This window comes from Enhydra lutris, unplaced genomic scaffold (genome assembly GCF_002288905.1).
Source record: "Enhydra lutris kenyoni isolate GAN:26980312 unplaced genomic scaffold, ASM228890v2 scaffoldscaffold31, whole genome shotgun sequence".
NCBI classification, from domain to species: Eukaryota; Metazoa; Chordata; class Mammalia; order Carnivora; family Mustelidae; genus Enhydra; species Enhydra lutris.
The window spans coordinates 20707600-20724401 of NW_019154115.1; the positions used below are offsets into that span (position 1 = coordinate 20707600).

General features: G+C 53.4%; 1 protein-coding gene across 1 annotated transcript in view; it reads right to left on the reverse strand.

Moving 5' to 3' along the window:
• Window positions 1-1629: 1629 nt before the first annotated feature.
• Window positions 1630-16802, reverse strand: part of LOC111153312 (CLN6, transmembrane ER protein) — a 22056-nt gene continuing 6883 nt past the window's right edge. Inside the window, exons 2-7 of the mRNA XM_022512256.1 lie at window positions 14867-14981; window positions 9155-9253; window positions 7905-8093; window positions 7514-7569; window positions 5848-5964; window positions 1630-4064 (exon numbers count right to left, since the gene is read on the reverse strand). Of these exons, the coding sequence (XP_022367964.1) occupies window positions 3794-4064; window positions 5848-5964; window positions 7514-7569; window positions 7905-8093; window positions 9155-9253; window positions 14867-14981 (847 nt within the window). The 3' untranslated portion in view covers window positions 1630-3793. The remainder of the gene's footprint in view (window positions 4065-5847; window positions 5965-7513; window positions 7570-7904; window positions 8094-9154; window positions 9254-14866; window positions 14982-16802) is intronic.

Consider the following 16802-nt stretch of genomic DNA (forward strand, 5'->3'; position numbering starts at 1 on the left):
GCTGCTGACTGTCCCCATGTCCTTGCCCCGGAAGTGGGGTGGTTCCCTGGGGCTGTGCACTGGGCACAGCTGGGTCTCACCCTGGCTCTCCTCCACAGCTGCTGGCTCTGTCTGTGGGGCTCCAATTCCAGGGTACCCCCTGCCTTGTCAGGATTGCCGTGGAGGGCTGAACAGGCTGTGCTCTGCACAAGGGCCCCCCGCCCAGGGGACGCCTGGGACCTGGTGAGTGGCTGCGCGTGCCTGCTGGAAGGGGCCCTCTTGCTAACGCGTACAACGTGGACAGGCGGGCCTGCCCTTGGTCTTTTCTCCCTCCCTCCTCTCCTGACCGCCTCTGCATGGAAGATTTTCTATTCTCCAAAATGGTGTCTCCTGAGTCACCTCTTCACATCTGTTTCTAGACCCAGAGAATTTCAGCTGGGGGATTTGACTCCTCTCTGTTGGGGGATACAGGAGGCGGGACAGGAGGGAGTTTCTGCTGGCAGCCTTGTGGGGGAAATGAAGCAAAGTCAGGCGGGGCCTTGGAGGCCAGGGGTGGGGGGGGCGGGTAGGGGGGCAGAGCTGAGGCTTGTGGGGAGGCCCCCAGGGGGGCCCAGGCCAGAGTGCTCGCTCGGAATGACCCTGTGTTTGGGATGGAGCTCATGGGGGAGACAAGGTATTTTCTTGAGTCTAGGTCAGTGCGTGATCCCAAACACCTGCTTGGGAGGGTTGGCTCCACGAGGGGTCGCTACAAAAACCCATGGAGCTGTGAACTTCATTGCATCGTGTGTCTGCTACACTTCAACTGTCAGTGGCTGAGAGCAGGCGCCACCACTGCCAACTGGCCATCCGTGCCACCCCGTGGGATGCTGGGGGTGGGGGACAAGAAGGGCTTCCTTCAACTCAACGTGAAAAACAGGAAGCCCCTTCAATACTGCCTGGGGCTGAGACTTCGTTCCCCTGAAGGGCCCCATCACCAGTTTCTTTTTTTTTTTTTTAAAGATTTTATTTATTTGACAGAGATCACAAGTAGGCAGAGAGGCAGGCAGAGAGAGAGGAGGAAGCAGGCTCCCCGCTGAGCAGAGAGCCCGATGCGGGGCTCGATCCCAGGACCCTGGGATCATGACCTGAGCCGAAGGCAGAGGCTTTAACCCACTGAGCCACCCAGGCGCCCCCCATCACCAGTTTCTGATGCAGCCATTAGAATGGGACAAGAATTTGTATTTTCTTCTGCCATCCTGATGCTGCCAGTCAGGGCCACACTTTGAGAACCACCGGCCTCCAGTCAGCGAGGTGGAGTGAAGCCAGGTTGCAGTTAAGAAGTATTTCTAGGGAAATTTTCCAGCAAACTCTTTTGGGCAAACTGCCTAAAGAGATCGCAGTCAAGTGGGACACGAAATCATTCTAAACATTCATTTTCATACCTATTTTTTTTTTTTTTACAGTTTATTTATTTTAGAGAGAGATGGGGAGGCAGAGACAGAGAGACTAAGAGGGGGCCTGCCCCGGGGGGGGGGGGGGGGGGCAGGGAGACCCTGAAGCAGACTCTCAGCTAAGCACAGAGCCCAATGCAGGGCTCTGCTTCATGACCCTGAGCTCGTGACCTAAGCCAGAATCAAGAGTTAGACACTTAACTAAGCCCCCCCCAGGTGCCCCTCATACCTAATTTTTTATTCACTTTTTTTTCTGTTTTCTTATCAAGGACTGCCCTCCCCACAAGTTGTATGAGCTTCAGGCCCCACGTGACCAGGCCTGTGCCTGCTCATAAGACACCCAACAAGTCTTGCTGTGGAGAACCGGGCAGATGCGGGTGGAAGGAGAAGTGTCCTCGAGGCAGGGAAGGGATCTGGCGAGATTGCTGGGCCAGTAGGGGCACAGCCTCCGACGATGCGACCATCGAACGTCTCCTGTCCAGCATGGCCCTTCCTGTGCTGTCTGCTAACAGGAGCCCCTGGTAAGTCCCAGGAGATGGGTGGTGAGTCTGAGATGTCGAGGGAGTAAGCGACTTGCCCAAGGCTCAGGGCCAACCTCCAACAAACCTGACTCCCCACCTCCCCCCAAAGGGCACCTTTCTGTTTCAGCCTCTGGAATGGCTGACAGTGCAGCTGGGAGGCCTGAGGGGCCATCTCTGAGAGGCAGGCCTGGAGAAGCTCTCTCCTGGCTCCCCACTCCCCATATGCCCCAGACTTCTCTGAAGAGAGCTGGGACTGATTGGGAGAAGCCCTTCTTGTCCCCCACCCCCAGCATCCCACAGGGTGGCACGGATGGCCAGTGGTGGCGCCTGCTCAGCCACTGACAGGCCTCACACCAGCCACTTTCTCCCCTGCCCCAGGGAGCTCCCTCCTGCTGCCCAAATTCACACGCAAAGCAAGCAGCAGCCACCAGCCAGGTTGGGCTCCGCACTGGTCTTTATTCGCACCTCTCTTTGCCTGTGGGACCTGGGGCTGGGGACCTCTAAGGGGGCTGCTAAGGGACCCCAACATGAAAGGAGCATCTGAGGCATGGGGCTCCCTGAGAACACAGGAGAGGAGGCAGGGCCTGGGGAAGGCAAGGCAGGAGGCCCCCTGAGATCCACAAGCTCACCGAGCCAGCGCTGGCTGGAAAATGAGACTGGTGCAGGCAGCTGTGTGGGCAGATCTGGCCCCAAGACCTGGGGGAAGGTGGGCCCTTCATTCCCTACTGGGAATGAAGCTTCCTTTTTCTGGAAGCAGGGCTGTGAGCAGAAGGCATGAGATTCAGGCTGAGACAAGTCTATGGGGGAGAGCCTCCAGATCACCCTCCCAACATCCTCCAAAGGCCCCCTGGCCCTATAATGGGGCTCAGGGCACACTGCAAGTGTTTGAGAACGCAGCGTTCAGCTGCAGCTCAGACCTCCTGGTCAGGGTGCCAGGAAAGGGTGCCTCAGTTCTGGTGGGGAGCAGGGAGACAGCTTCTGGCAGAGGGAAACGGCGGTCAGGGGAGTGGGCTGGCCTTTGGCTCTCCAGGGTCGGGGCGGTGCAGCACTCCACAGGACGTGAGTTTGGGTGAGGATCTGCGGCACACATACCCTTCCCGGAGTAGCAGAGGGCAGTGACAGGAGAGAACGGTCCGTCCATCCCAAGGCTGCCCCAACAACCAGCCCACAGACACATTTTGGGCCCAGGTCCCAGCTAGTGCAAAGGAGGCCCAGAGGAGGGATGTGCTTTGCTCAACAATATGCAGGAAGTTAACTTAACCTTTGTAATCTGGCCTCCAGGGTCAGGGCAGGTCTGAGGGGGGAGCCTGGTGGCAGAAGACCAGCCCAGTCCCCTCATGGTTGCTGCCCCGCCCACCAGGCCTACCCAGCATGGCTACCAGAAGCCTCCCCAGGAAGACACCAGCCCTGAGCAGTAAGTGAGAGTGACCACTCCGGTCAGAGAAGGCAGGGCCCAGACCTTGGCCTGGACATACGGTTTCAAACTATATAGCCCCGCCTGAAAAGATACAAACCAAAGAGAAACCTGATCCAAATAATTGCATATAAACAATGAGGCACTCTGTACATATGTGTGTGCATGTGTGCGTACACACACACACACAAACCTGTCCTTGTGCACGTGTATCCTTACCAATGTTCTCTGTTACCAGTTACACACACATACACACACACACATCCCATCCATGTGCACAACACGTATCCCATCCAGTTACAACTGCACACACACGGGCGGATACACACGTAGACACCCACACGCACACGTGCACACGCACACACGCACACACACACTCCCTGCTCAGACACACTCTCTGGCCCATCTTCCACCGGGCAGAGCACTGGTGAGTGGCTGGTGCCAGGGACTCAATGTCGGCTGCTGACATGGAGGGTGTAGAAGGCCCACGGCTCAGGGACATAGATGACACCCGGGTACTTCTTCCTGAGTACAGGGTCATTCCATAGCCAGGCGACCCACAGCGCCACAAGCAGGAGGGTGAGGGCGAAGGAATAGAAGAGGAAGAGGCCGTTGCTGTCCAGGAAGAGGCACTTGCGCTTCTGGTGCAGGACGAGGGCCAGCATGGCGAAGAAGGTGAAGATGAAGAGGATGAAGATCTGCCCCTCGGTGACCAGGTACCTGAAGAGGCCAGTGAGGGCAGTGAGGCCGGCGCTCTTTCTGCCCGGCCTCCCTCCCTGTACCCTCATCTCAGACGAGGTGGAGGGAAGCGTACTACTTGGAGCCACAGCCCATACTGATTTGGCTTGTACAGTGGCTATTTTCAAAAATGTTGAGTTTGTTACCAACATGTACATAATAGCAGAAAATGTGGATTTCTGGTTTCTCTGGTCACATCAGGCCTCTGTTCCCACTCGACAACAACTAATTAGAGGAGAAAGCAGCTGTCCCCACTAGAAAGAGAATGGTTCTCTTTGCCACAGTCTCCACCATTCCCTATTGCCTTACTGGATGCCGGCTTGATGCCTTTCTGTTACTGGCTTATTTCCTACAGGCATTTGAGATTGGGAATGCAGCTGCAATTCACGGAGGCTGTCATTACTGTCTCCTTGACGGCTGGGACCGTCTCAGGTCTCCCAGGGCTCTCTGTAGCTCCTAAGGCAGTACCTAGCACATGGCCAGGGCAGGGGAGTGGGCTGGCCTCTGACTAGCACATCTGTTGGAGGGCTTCTGAGAGGCTGTTTGGTCCATGCCCCTGCCTCTGGAGAGAAACATGACACTGATACATTCCGTTCAAGGAATGACAGCTCTGCAACTCAGTGGCTGTGGGACCTTGGGGAATTTGCATGACATCCTGGAGCCTCTGCGTTCTTACTTAGAAAGGGGGGATAAATGGCCCTATCTCTCCAGACATAAGACACTGATAAGAGCTGTGTACGCCTCTCACTTGGAAAAGCACGTTGTTCAACAAATGGTTGCTGCTCCTACTATGGTTGTCTCAGCACTAACATGCTGCGCGTGTGGAACCACTTTCCTTCTTGCTGTGGTTGCCACTCCTTCTTTTTCATCCTGTCCTCAGGGGCATACAGATTGGTCCTGGTTGACCCTCTCCACCCAGCTGGGGACAGACCTAGGAGCCGATCTAGGAAACTGGCCCTAGGAAAGAAGGCCCTTTTCATTCTAAGGCAAGCTTCCCATCAGAGAAGGGTCCAGTCCTTTCCCAATGTTCAGGGAAAGCCTGTCCCCAGGGCAGAAGTGACAGACGTAAGGCCTGGCTGAGGCTACGTCTTCTGAAATGGGAGAAGAGCTCTGAAAGGCACAAAGAAACCAGGGACGCCTGGGTGGCTCAGTGGGTTAAGCCTCTGCCTTAGGCTTGGGTCATGATCTCAGGGTCCTGGGATCGAGCCCCATATTGGGCTCTCTGCTCAGTGGGGAGCCTGCTTCCTCCTCTCTCTCTCTCTGCCTGCCTCTCTGCCTACTTGTGATCTCTGTCTGTCAAATAAATAAATAAAATCTTAAAAAAAAAAAAAAAGAAAGAAACTAGGCAAGAAACTTCCCCCTTATCTGTCCTTGTCACCCTCATAGTACTTTATAGTTTATGAAGCCTCTTTTCCTCCTCCTAGATCCTCACCATCTCCTGAGAGGGAGACAAGCAGGGGCTGTCCCAATGTCACAAAGGAGGAAACAGGCCCACAGGACTCGATGGGCTCGATATTACAGGTGGGCTCTACTGGACTCCACAGTGGCACTGGGGTTCCGGGAGGTAGGGCAGAGGAGCATGAGAATGGAGAGGAGCACTCAGGCCTGGCTTCCTGGCGACCGAGAAGCTACCACAAAGCACTGTCACCATCCCCACTAGACCCAGGCGGAAGCAGGAGCCCAGAGCGGGACTGTGGTCAAGAGGACTTTTTCACCACCCGGCTCCCTGAGTGCCCCCCCACCACTAGGTCCAAGGTCCACTCACCAATAGTACAGGCCACTGGGCACCACCAGGAGCAGGGCCACCCCTGGCATTGAACTCTCGGTGGGAGTGAAACAACCACTGAAGTACATGAAGAGGATGAGGAAGAAGGGGATGTACCTGCGACAGGGAGGCCGGGGCGTCAGGGGCCTGCCCAGCCGCCCCGTCGCCCCTCCACCCAGCCCTCATCCCCACCTGTCCTTGCACCATTCCACGCAGGCCGCATCATGGTTTACCAAATGCCTGGTTTAGGCCCGGGCACTCATCCCCACCAGACTGCCCCGTGCTGGGGGCCCTGGGGGCGGGTGTGCAGGAAGGAAGCAGGAAGATGAGGCCTGCTCCCTGGCATATGCAAATCAGAGTCTCACAGGCCACGGTGCAGGGAGGACCCTCCCACACGGCCCTGACCACCTCACTCCACGTAGGTGTGTGTGTAGGGGGTGCCTCTGTCTCATGCTGGCACTCCGCACACCCGGAAGAGGTATACCCATCAGGGCTGAGGAGGGAGAGCCTTCAGGCCCAGGTAAAAAAAAAAAAAAAGAGAGTGAACCATACTTGCTGGGGTCCTCCAAGGGGCTCTGTGAAGCCCCCTCACCCATACGCAACCCAGAGCCTCACCCCTTCCCCACACAATGAATCTTACCCCAAAGTACCAGCCTCTCCTCTCCACAAAGGCTGCCTCTCCCACACCCCCTTCTCTCAGCTACCTTCTGTCCCCCTCCCACAGCCCCCATTTGCTCCCAGCCCACCCCCTCTTCCCTTCCCAAACATCTCTGGGCAAAGGCCTGTCCAGGGCCCCTGGACTCACTGCCAAGAGGACCAACTTTCCCTGTTTAAAGTGGATCCTGGAGGACCGCGTGGGGGCTCAGTCAGTTAAGCATCTGCCTTTCACTCAGGTCATGATCCCAGAATCCTGGGATCAAGCCCTGCACTGGGCTCTCTGCTCAGCGGGAAGCCTGCTTCTCCCTCTCCCACTCCCCCTGGTTCTGTTCCCTCTCTTGCTGTCTGTCAAATAAATAAGATCTTAAAAAAAATTAAAAAATAATAAATGGATCCTGGAAACACGACTGTAGGCCTGGTATGACAGGAGCCAGCCACCTCACTCAGGGGTGAGGCTATGGGGTGCAGAGCTTGCTGGCTGCTCCCCCACACCCTCTCACTGGCCCCAGCTCCTCCTGTAAGATGTGGGGCAGAACAGACAGCTGCGGCGGCTGGGGCCCTGGCTCTCCCGCGGCTGCGCACAGCTGGGAGGTTTCCGCCGCCTTTGGGGTGAAGGGGGCCCCTCCCAGGAGTTTCAGAAGCAGGGCAGACAGCCCCCTCCCCCCATCAGTCCACTGGCCCTCCTGGGCTTTACCCCTACCTCCACTCCCAAAGACCGCATCCTGACCCAGTGCGGGTCCCCCCTCCGAGCCCACCCACACCCCTCGGCAGCGAGAGGGGCGGGACCTAGCCTGCGCCGCGCCCCCCGCCCACCCCCGCAGGCTCTGGTAGGGCCAGGGAGGGACAGCCGCTTGCTGCCCTCTAGTGGCCGCCGCGGGCACCGTCGCGCTGGGACGGGGAGGGCCTGGCACCCCACACCCAGAGGCTCGTGCAGTGTCCTCTGGGGCCGGACCCGGGGCCCCTGGGGAGACAGCCCGGCTGGCGCTGCCTTCCTGGCCCCGACACTCACCACATGGAGTGGCCCAGGTACTCGTCGTAGTAGTAGAGCAGCTCGAAGGAGTCGATCTGAGGGCGGTGGGCATGGCAGGTGAGAACAGCAGGTGCGTCAAGGCGGGTGCTGGGGCCCAGGTGGCCCACCCTTGCCTGGGCCCGGCCCTTCCCCCAGCAGCCCTCACTCCCCACCCTCAGTCTTGCCCTCTACTGCAGGGCGCCCGGGGGGCAGCCAGTCAGGGGCCCCTTCCCGAACTGTCAGAGGCATCATAGCTCAGCGGGTACAGTGCCCTCCCCTAGCAGAAGGCTTAGTGGGTCAGGCGCAGTGATGGCTGGGGGCCAGCTCTCTGGCCTCCGGGACAGGCTGTGCCAACAAGGCTTTACATGCGGGGTTGGGGAGGGTGGCTCACCAGCGTCTCTGGCTTGAGGTTCCTGATGATGGGATTCTCCCGGACGGACAGGTGGTGCTGGTAGCCGCTGAAGAGCAAGCGGTGGTTCACAGAGTCGCCCACCAGGTGGATGCTGGCGCCCATGACGAAGGTGATGATGCTGAGGTAGATCATGGCACGTGGCAGCGTGCGAGGGGACCGCTCCATGAGCTGGGGTCAGAGGGGCGCCGGAGAGCGTGACTCAGCCTCCACCGCAACCGGAGACAGCCCCTAGTCCCTCCCCCATGCTTGGGGTCCGATGGATGCCACCGCTGAAGAGTCACTCCGAAACTGGGTCCCTGCAGCAGGCTGAGCCAGCCTCCACAGTCTCCTAGGATCCCCATGAAGCCAGCATGAGTTGGGAACCAGCACCCCCGTTCCTCAGAGAGCACCCCCAGCTGCAGAGGGACGAACTGACCGCCAAAGGTCGCACACTGACCCTGTGCCAGCAGTGACAGCCAGGCCTTCAGCACGGGCGCCCAGGCCTGGCCTCTCCCCACTCTCAGCCGGGCCTCTGGATGGCTGGTCTGGTTCAGCGCTGCAGGACCCGCTCATTTTGGAGCCACTGGTCCATGGTAAACACCAAGAAAATGTCAGGGAAGTGGGGTGGGGAGGATGCTTTGGAAAGGAAACTTTAAGACTCCTCTGAATTCTAATTTTATACCCTTCTTACTTTTGGTGATTAGACACATTTTTCTAGAAACAAAATGATGGGGATGGTAGGTGGTGATAGTTGTTTTAAGAGCCCTTATTTGAACCTGCAAAGCCGGCAGCCCTGGCTAGCTCTGTGCTCCCAGGGTCATTCCAAGTCCCAGATCCCCAGGCCAGAGTAGAGGTCACCTCTGTTGCTTCCACCTGGACCCTAGCTGCCTTCCCGACTTCTCCCCAGACAACCAACCCACTCACTCCCTCTGCCTCAGCCTCCCCAAATGTAGTTTCACAGCATGACCCTGTCTTCAGGTCCTTTTGCTTGACCACCTCTCCTACATCATCCCCTGGCACACAAAGCTGAAGCCCAAATCAAACATCCCTCCTTGGGGAGGGCTTCTCCATCCCTCCTGGCCAGGCCTTTGGTGTGTCCCTTGATCACAGCCTTCACCCCCCAAGCTCGGGCAGGGTAGGCCTGCTTCCATATCTGCTTCCAGGACTCCCAGGGCTTGGCACCAGCTTCCTGCCAGAGAAGGAGGAAGGAATGAGGGTGGGAAGGGAGGGCAGGGAGCCGGGAACTGTACCTTGAGCAGGAGGAAGGGCGTGATAATGTTGTAGGCCATGTGAAAGTAGTCCCCCACGCTGGGCTTGTTGAGTGGAAACCATTCGAGAGGGAACACCAGCTGGGGAGCAAAGGGAGGAATGGTATTCACCCAGGCAGAGCCCCACAAGGCCCTCAGGGAGTCAGCCCCCACCTCCTCCACACACACTTAGCTCTTTTTGTGATCTATGGGGATCCTCTGGGCAGCCCTGCGGTACCCAGACAGAGAAACTGAGTCCCAAAGAAGGTAAATGGACCTGTCCCCAGGCACACTAGTAGATGCAAATCCAGGGCCTGACTCTGGGCCCCACCCTCAATGGGTACTAAATGAATGTCCCTGGGTACTGGTCTGGGAGCTGGAGGCTGATTTGGGACTTCATGGTGACGTCTGGCAAGTCCTTCTCTTCTACAGGCCTTGGTTTCCCCATCTGCAACATAAGAGATGTGACCTAGGTGGTCTCCTTGGGCCCTTAGGGGTCTGACCATTCAAGTCCTATGATGATGAAAAGGTCTCCTGACCACGAGGCCCCATGCTGAATGCACTGAGCAGAGGGACTGCAGGAGGACTGCTTCCAAATCAGGTCAAAAGCGTACATTAGGAAACAAGGAGAAAGTAAGTGAGTCCTACAAAGTAGCTTCAGTTCTTTCTTTCTTACCTTCCCTGGGATAGGAGGCAGGCCAGGGACAGTTCCTCTGCCTGGGAAGTCCTCTCTTACTGGTCTGCCCAAGTGAGTCCTGGCCTTGTCAGGGTCAGTGTGAAAACCCCCGTGCAAAGTCAAAACATATTATGACCCCCAAAACTATACTTCCAGGATCTGTTCATTGAGAACACAGGCAATGACTACAAGTTTCAATCCAAATTATAAATGTTTATCTCTTGGGGCACGCCTGGGTGGCTCAGTGGGTTAAAGCCTCTGCCTTCAGCTCAGGTCATGATCCTAGGGTCCTGGGATCGAGCCCCACATCAGGCTCTCTGTTCAGCGGGGAGCCTGCTTCCTCTTCTCTCTCTGCCTGCCTCTCTGCCTACTTGTGGTCTCTGTCAAATAAATAATGAAAAAAAAATCTTTAAAAAATAAAAAAAATAAATGTTTATCTCTTTTAACTCAGAAATGCCATGCTGGGTGCCTGGGTGGCTCAGTGGGTTAAAGCCTCTGCCTTCGGCTCAGGTCATGATCTCAGGGTCCTGGGATCGAGCACCGCATCGGGCTCTCTGCTCAGCGGGGAGCCTGCTTCCCTTCCTCTCTCTCTGCCTGCCTCTCTGCCTATTTGTGATCTCTGTCAAATAAATAAATAAAATCTTAAAAAAAAAAAAAAAAGCCATGCTTGTTAAAACTAACCCACAAATATAAAACTCCCAGGACACAGGGTCTGTTCCTCTCTTTCTTTCTTACTCGGTGTGTATCTCTATACCTTCATCTATATCAAGATAGATATGTTGGATATATATACCACATCTTCTTTATCCATCCATTTATTGATGGACACTTAGGGTGCTTCCATCATTGGGCTATTATAAATAGCGGGGTACATACCTTTTTGAATTGGGGTTTTCATTTTCTTTGGGTAAATACCCAGTAATGGAATTACTGGATTGATGGTATTTCTATTTTTAATTTTTTTTAGGAAACTCCATACCGTTTTCCCCAGTGGCTGCACCAATTTGCATTCCTACCAACAACACATGAGGGTTCCCTTTTCATCTCATCCTTGCCAACACATTACTCAGCCATAAAAAGAATCTTCCCATTTGCAACAATATTGATGGACCTAGAGGGTATTATGCTAAGTGAAATAAGTCAGAGAAAGAAAAATGCCATGTGATTTCACTTATATGTGGTATTAAAAAAACACAAATTTCAATGAACAAACAAACACAGAAACAGAATCATAAATACAGAGAACAAAACTGGTGATTGCCAGAGGGGAGGAAGTTGGGGGATGGGCAAAACAGGTGGAGGAGACTAGGAGGCACAAACTTCCAGTTATCAAATACATAAGCCACGGGGCTGAAAAGTACAGCATAAGGAACAGAGTCAGTAGTGCCAAAATGGTGCAGTATGGTGCCCACACTTAGTGTGGCGAGCATAGCATGATGTACAGAACTGTCAGGTCACTATGTTGCACACCTGAAACTAACATAACACTGTATGTCAATTATACTTAAATTTCTTTAAAAAAAGATACATACAATGGCTGAAATACTCTTTGTGACAGCAAAATACTAGGGACAGGCTGACTCTTCAACTAACGAGGACAAGCTCCATACATCACAGGGAATCTTTGCTACAGCAGGTGAAGTAGCCATCATCAGAAATGACACCTGATAGCTACCGACATGGGAAGACAGCCATCGTGTGTTCTAAGGTAAAGCTAGCAAGTTGTGGAGTGAGGCATAAAGTAAGATCTCATTTCTGTTAGAAAAGGAAAAAGAATATATAATATGCTTGCAGAAGCAGAGAAAGGGGCGGGTGCCTATACCTCCAAACGTCAGGGGTGGGCCTGGAAAGGGAGACTCTAACACCTCTGCATACACCCAGGCATTACTGACTTGTTACAACCACTACATACTACTTTTATAACTTGCACGAGTTCGGTTTTCGTTATTACAGATTCGGGAATGTCGTCATGTCGGGATGTCGGGAATGTCAAAAGCTCCAGTGTATATATGGGCTTCTCAAATGTATGCTCTCCTAACAAGCCCACTGATGTTGCTGGGCAGGCTGCGGAAGGGATTCATCCTGCAGGAGACCACCGTGGCCAGCTGTGGCTGAGTCCTAAGGAGTGAGAGCAGGGGACAGCCATGAGCCCGCTCTAGGCCTCATTTTCCCCTCTCCAAAGCATCAGTGTGATGGGCAGCTCCTTTGGCCCCCAATCTGTGGGACTTCATGCCGGAATGGGGCTGGGAGCAGCCAGGCCAACCAGCCTCCTTACAGATGAGAGAACCAAAGGCCAGCAGACAGTGACTTGCCTAAAATCACCCACAGAAGTAACCAGGTACCCTGACTCCTGGCTGTTTTTCTTCTTTCTCCCACACTTAGACAGCACGTAAGCCTTACAGAGTCTGCAGGAAGGAGAATCAGCATCCACCCCAAACCCACAGTGCAGCCAGAATGGCTTTTTAAAAAATTTTTCTTAAATATTTATTTGAGAGAGAGAGAGAGAGAGAGAGAGCGCGAGCGCATGCAAGAATGAGCCGGGGGAGGGAGAGAATCCCAAGCAGATTCTGAGCTGAGTGTACAGCCTGACGCGGGGCTCGATCCCAGGACCCCGAGATCCTGTCCTAAGCCAAAATCAAGAGTCGGCTGCCTAACAGACTGAGCAACCAGGCGCTCCAGAAGAGCTTTCCGTAATCCCCTTCCAGTCTCTGAGCCATGTGTACAGGTGTTGAGACGGTCACTGACACGCAGTCAGGTGCTATGCACACCACTGCCACACCTCTCCTCTCCTAGAGCAACCTGGGTCGTTGGCTGCTCTAGGGCACTTAGAGCTGCTCTAGGCCACCTGGGATTCCTGTGTCGTGGCCAGATAATGTTTTCTATACCAGATACCGAAAGTTGTTCTACTCAGTCCCTACCGCTGGACACTGAAGTCACGTCCGAGGTAAGCAACACTGCAGTAGAGAGGCGATTGTCTTCTTGCTGATTACACCTTCAGGGCAGACTCTTGGAAGGGGTCTTACTGCGTCAGGAGGGATGAACATCTTAGGGTTCTGGATATATCCATGACAGGAAGGGGGTAGGCTCTGGGGCTGGATACCTATGTGCTGATGCTGGCTCTTCCACATGCTACTTGGGTGACCCTAAGCCAGTGAGCCAGTGACTTGCCCTCTCTATCCTGAGTCTTTCCATCTATAAAATTGAGATTAGTAAGAGAGCTGAGCTGAGGATTCAGGAAGTTTAAACACATACAGAGTTTAGAACAGAGTGAACACTCAGTGTACGTTAACCACTATTTCTACTTTCCCATTATTATTATGATGATCGTTGTTTCTTCAGTAAAAGTGCATTGAGGGGTGCCTGGGTGGCTCAGTTGGTTGAGAGACTGACTCTTGATTTCAGCTCTGGTCATGATCTCGGGCTCCTCAGATCGGCTCTGCATCAGGCTCCATATTCAGCAAGGAGTCTACTTAAGATTCTTTCTCTCCCAAAGGGGAACCCTCCTACACTGTTGGAGGGAATGCAAGCTGGTGCAGCCACTCTGGAAAACAGCATGGAGGTTCCCCGAAAAGTTGAAAACAGAGCTACCCTACGACCCAGCAATCGCACTACTGGGTATTTACCCTAAAGATACAAATGTAGTGACCTGAAGGGGCACATGCACCCGAATGTTTATAGCAGCAATGTCCACAATAGCCAAACTATGATGTTCATCAACAGATGAATGGATAAAGAAGACGTGGTGTATATACATGGAATACCATGCAGCCACCAAAGGAAATGAAATCTTGCCATTTGTGACAATGTAGATGGAACTAGATGGTATTATGCTGAGCGAAATAAGTCAATCAGAGAAAGACATTATCACAGGATCTCAATGATATGAGGAATTTGAGAAACAAGACAGAGGATCATAGGGGAAGGGAGGGAAAAATAAAACAAGATGGGACTGGGGGGGAGACAAACCATAAGAGACTCTTAATCTCAGGAAACAAACTGAGGGTTGCTGGGGGGGAGCAATGGGGGAAGGTGGGGCGGCTGGCTGATGGACATGGGGGAGGGTATGTGTTGTGGTGAGCGCTGTGAACTGTGTAAGACTGATGATTCACAGACCTGCACCCCTGAAACAAATAATACACTATATGTTAATTAAAAAAAAAAGGAAAAAAAGATTCTCTTTTTCCCTCTGCCCCTCCCCCACTCATGCGTGCACACCAGTGCACTCTCTCTCTAAAATAAATAAATCTTAAAAGAAATAATAAAAACAAAAACCCAGGAGGCACTTACGCTAGGCACTGTTCTAGGTGTCTAGGTATCATCTTGACAAACTGCTTTCCAAAAGGGCTTCGCTAATTTGCTTATCACTAGCAGGTGCAAGATGTCTGTTCCAGTGTTGGATATGATTATTGTACACACACGTACACACAAATTAACAACTTGGTTCATGGTGGTGTCTCACTCAATTCGTTCACATTCTGTTACCTATTTATCTATCTACCTATGTCCTTATTACAAGCCAGGGGCTTGGGTGCTCTTCCAGTATTAATCTCTCTGGAGGCCACCACTGTCCACTGATGCATGGAATATCCTGGAGGGAAGGGGATGGTGGCATGAGATAGCACTAAGACTGACCTGAGGCTCAGAGTCACACATAGCATGCAAGATCAGCCTATACTCTTTACCTCCAGAGAAACAATATTATACCAAGGCCATGGGGATGCTCTGCTTTCTTTCCCACACCCCGTGGTATAACTTGGTGATAGGGTTAAACCTGGGTGTAAGGCGTTGGGGTGGGGAGTGTACAGCATTCCTGTTTAGAGCCAGCAGTTCCCCTGTGAGAGTCAGGGCACAATATGACTATGCAGCCCCCAGGACCCCCGCTTGCTGACACAGTCACAGAGCTAAAGGACATGTAAGCATCCAGGCCTATTCTTGCAGTTTACTATAGGGAAAGTGACTTGTCTAAGGTCACTTGGCTAATTCAAGTCACACCATGTCCTCACTGCTGACAGGGGCTCTGTCCATGGCTTCACACTCACCATGGCAATGGGGCGGCCAAAGTCCAGAATCCAGTTCTGCAGGGTGAAGTAGAACCAGAGGTCAAGGTGGAAGGGAGCTGTGCCAGCAGCTTCGTCAGCCTTGACGGCACTGTGCCTGGGAAGGAACCAGACAATAGGGGTCAGCTCTTCTCTCCTCCCATGAGAATCTTCCCCCTGAGATGAGCCACACAGAGGTATGGGGATTGGAGGGCAGGAGGATTAATTTCTAGGAAGAGTTTTGTTGGAAATCCTGGCTCCGAGGCCAAGGGGAACGTGTCCTGGGAATGGATTCTGGCTGCCCTGATGTTAGCTTAGCTTCCCTGTGATTCAGGAAACTGCCAAACCAGAACGGGGCATTCTCACCTACAGAATGACCGGAAAAGGAAATGGGTCAAAGGATGCAGTGTGGGTGAAGAATGGGAATCATGATGATGGATGACAGCAGTGAGCCTGTATCAAACACTTACTATAGTCCAGGCACGTGGCATGCATTATCTCATTTAACTCTTTTCATCCTCACAGAAATCCTTACAGGTTGGAATATTACCCTCATTTTATACAGCCAAATATTTAAGCCTAAATGATTAGGCTCCATGGCATCTCTGCCATCATCATGTCCACAGTGACTGGGCCACCAGATGGGCATGTGACCTGAGCTGAACCAGTCAGAGCCCTCTAGTGAGATCAGCCTTATAGACCACAGACTGGGATCAACAGGCCCTTTCCCTCAGTTCCTGAATGAGGAGGAAGTAAGAACGGGGCTGCTGGTGTTACTCTTCTCACTAAACCACAGTGCAACGAGCCAGCAAGGGACAAGCTAATGCAAGACACACGGCAAGACGTGGAATGCCATCTGACAACATGTCTTTGGATGCCTGTCCCTCCTGCAAAGCAGTTAGCCAACTGCTTTTTGCAGAGGAGCTGAAGTTCAAAGGCCAGTGCACATGCCACTTCCTCCAGGAAGGCTTCCCTGATGAAGCTTTTCCCAAAGCCCCACCAGCCCCACTATAGGGGTGCATCATCTCTAACTCTCAGTCTAGCCATGACATCATGGGCCTGGAGTTTTGCTTTTACCCAGCCCCTCAAGATGATGAGTGACTTTTAAGGTTCTCTCAACTCACCCACCTCCTCATCACAGTCCAAATCCTCTTTACAATGTCCTGACACATCTTGCATGCCTCCAGCGACAAGCAGCCTGCTACTTCCTAAGATGATTGAGGTGTGAGTTTTATTGTTCTCTCTGCGCGAAGAACGGAGCTGTGTGAGTGGCCCATGTTACTGAGAGTTCTCAGCTCAGCTCCTGGTTTATGCTTAGCGATTACTGGCTGATTTAGAACCAACTCAAGGCGCGACTGGGTGGCTCAGGTGTTAGGCATCTGCCTTCGGCTTGGGTTGTGATCCCAGGGTTCTGGGATTGAGCCCCACATCAGGCTCCCCACTCAGAGGGAAGCCTGCTTCTCCCTCTCCCACTCCTCTTGCTTGTGTTCCCTCTCTCTGTGTCTCTCTGTCAAATTAATAAATAAAATCTTTTAATTACAAAAAGGGGGGCACCTGGGTGGCTCACTCAGTTGAGCATCTGCCTTCGACTCAGGTCATGTTCCCAGGGTCCTGGGATCGAGTCCCACATCGGGCTCCCTGCTTGGTGGGGAGCCTGCTTCTCCCTCTCCCTCTGCTGCTCCCCCTGCTTATGCTCTCTCTCTCCCACTCCTCTTGCTTGTGTTCCCTCTCTCTGTGTCTCTCTGTCAAATTAATAAATAAAATCTTTTAATTACAAAAAGGGGGGCACCTGGGTGGCTCACTCAGTTGAGCATCTGCCTTCGACTCAGGTCATGTTCCCAGGGTCCTGGGATCGAGTCCCACATCGGGCTCCCTGCTTGGTGGGGAGCCTGCTTCTCCCTCTCCCTCTGCTGCTCCCCCTGCTTATGCTCTCTCTCTC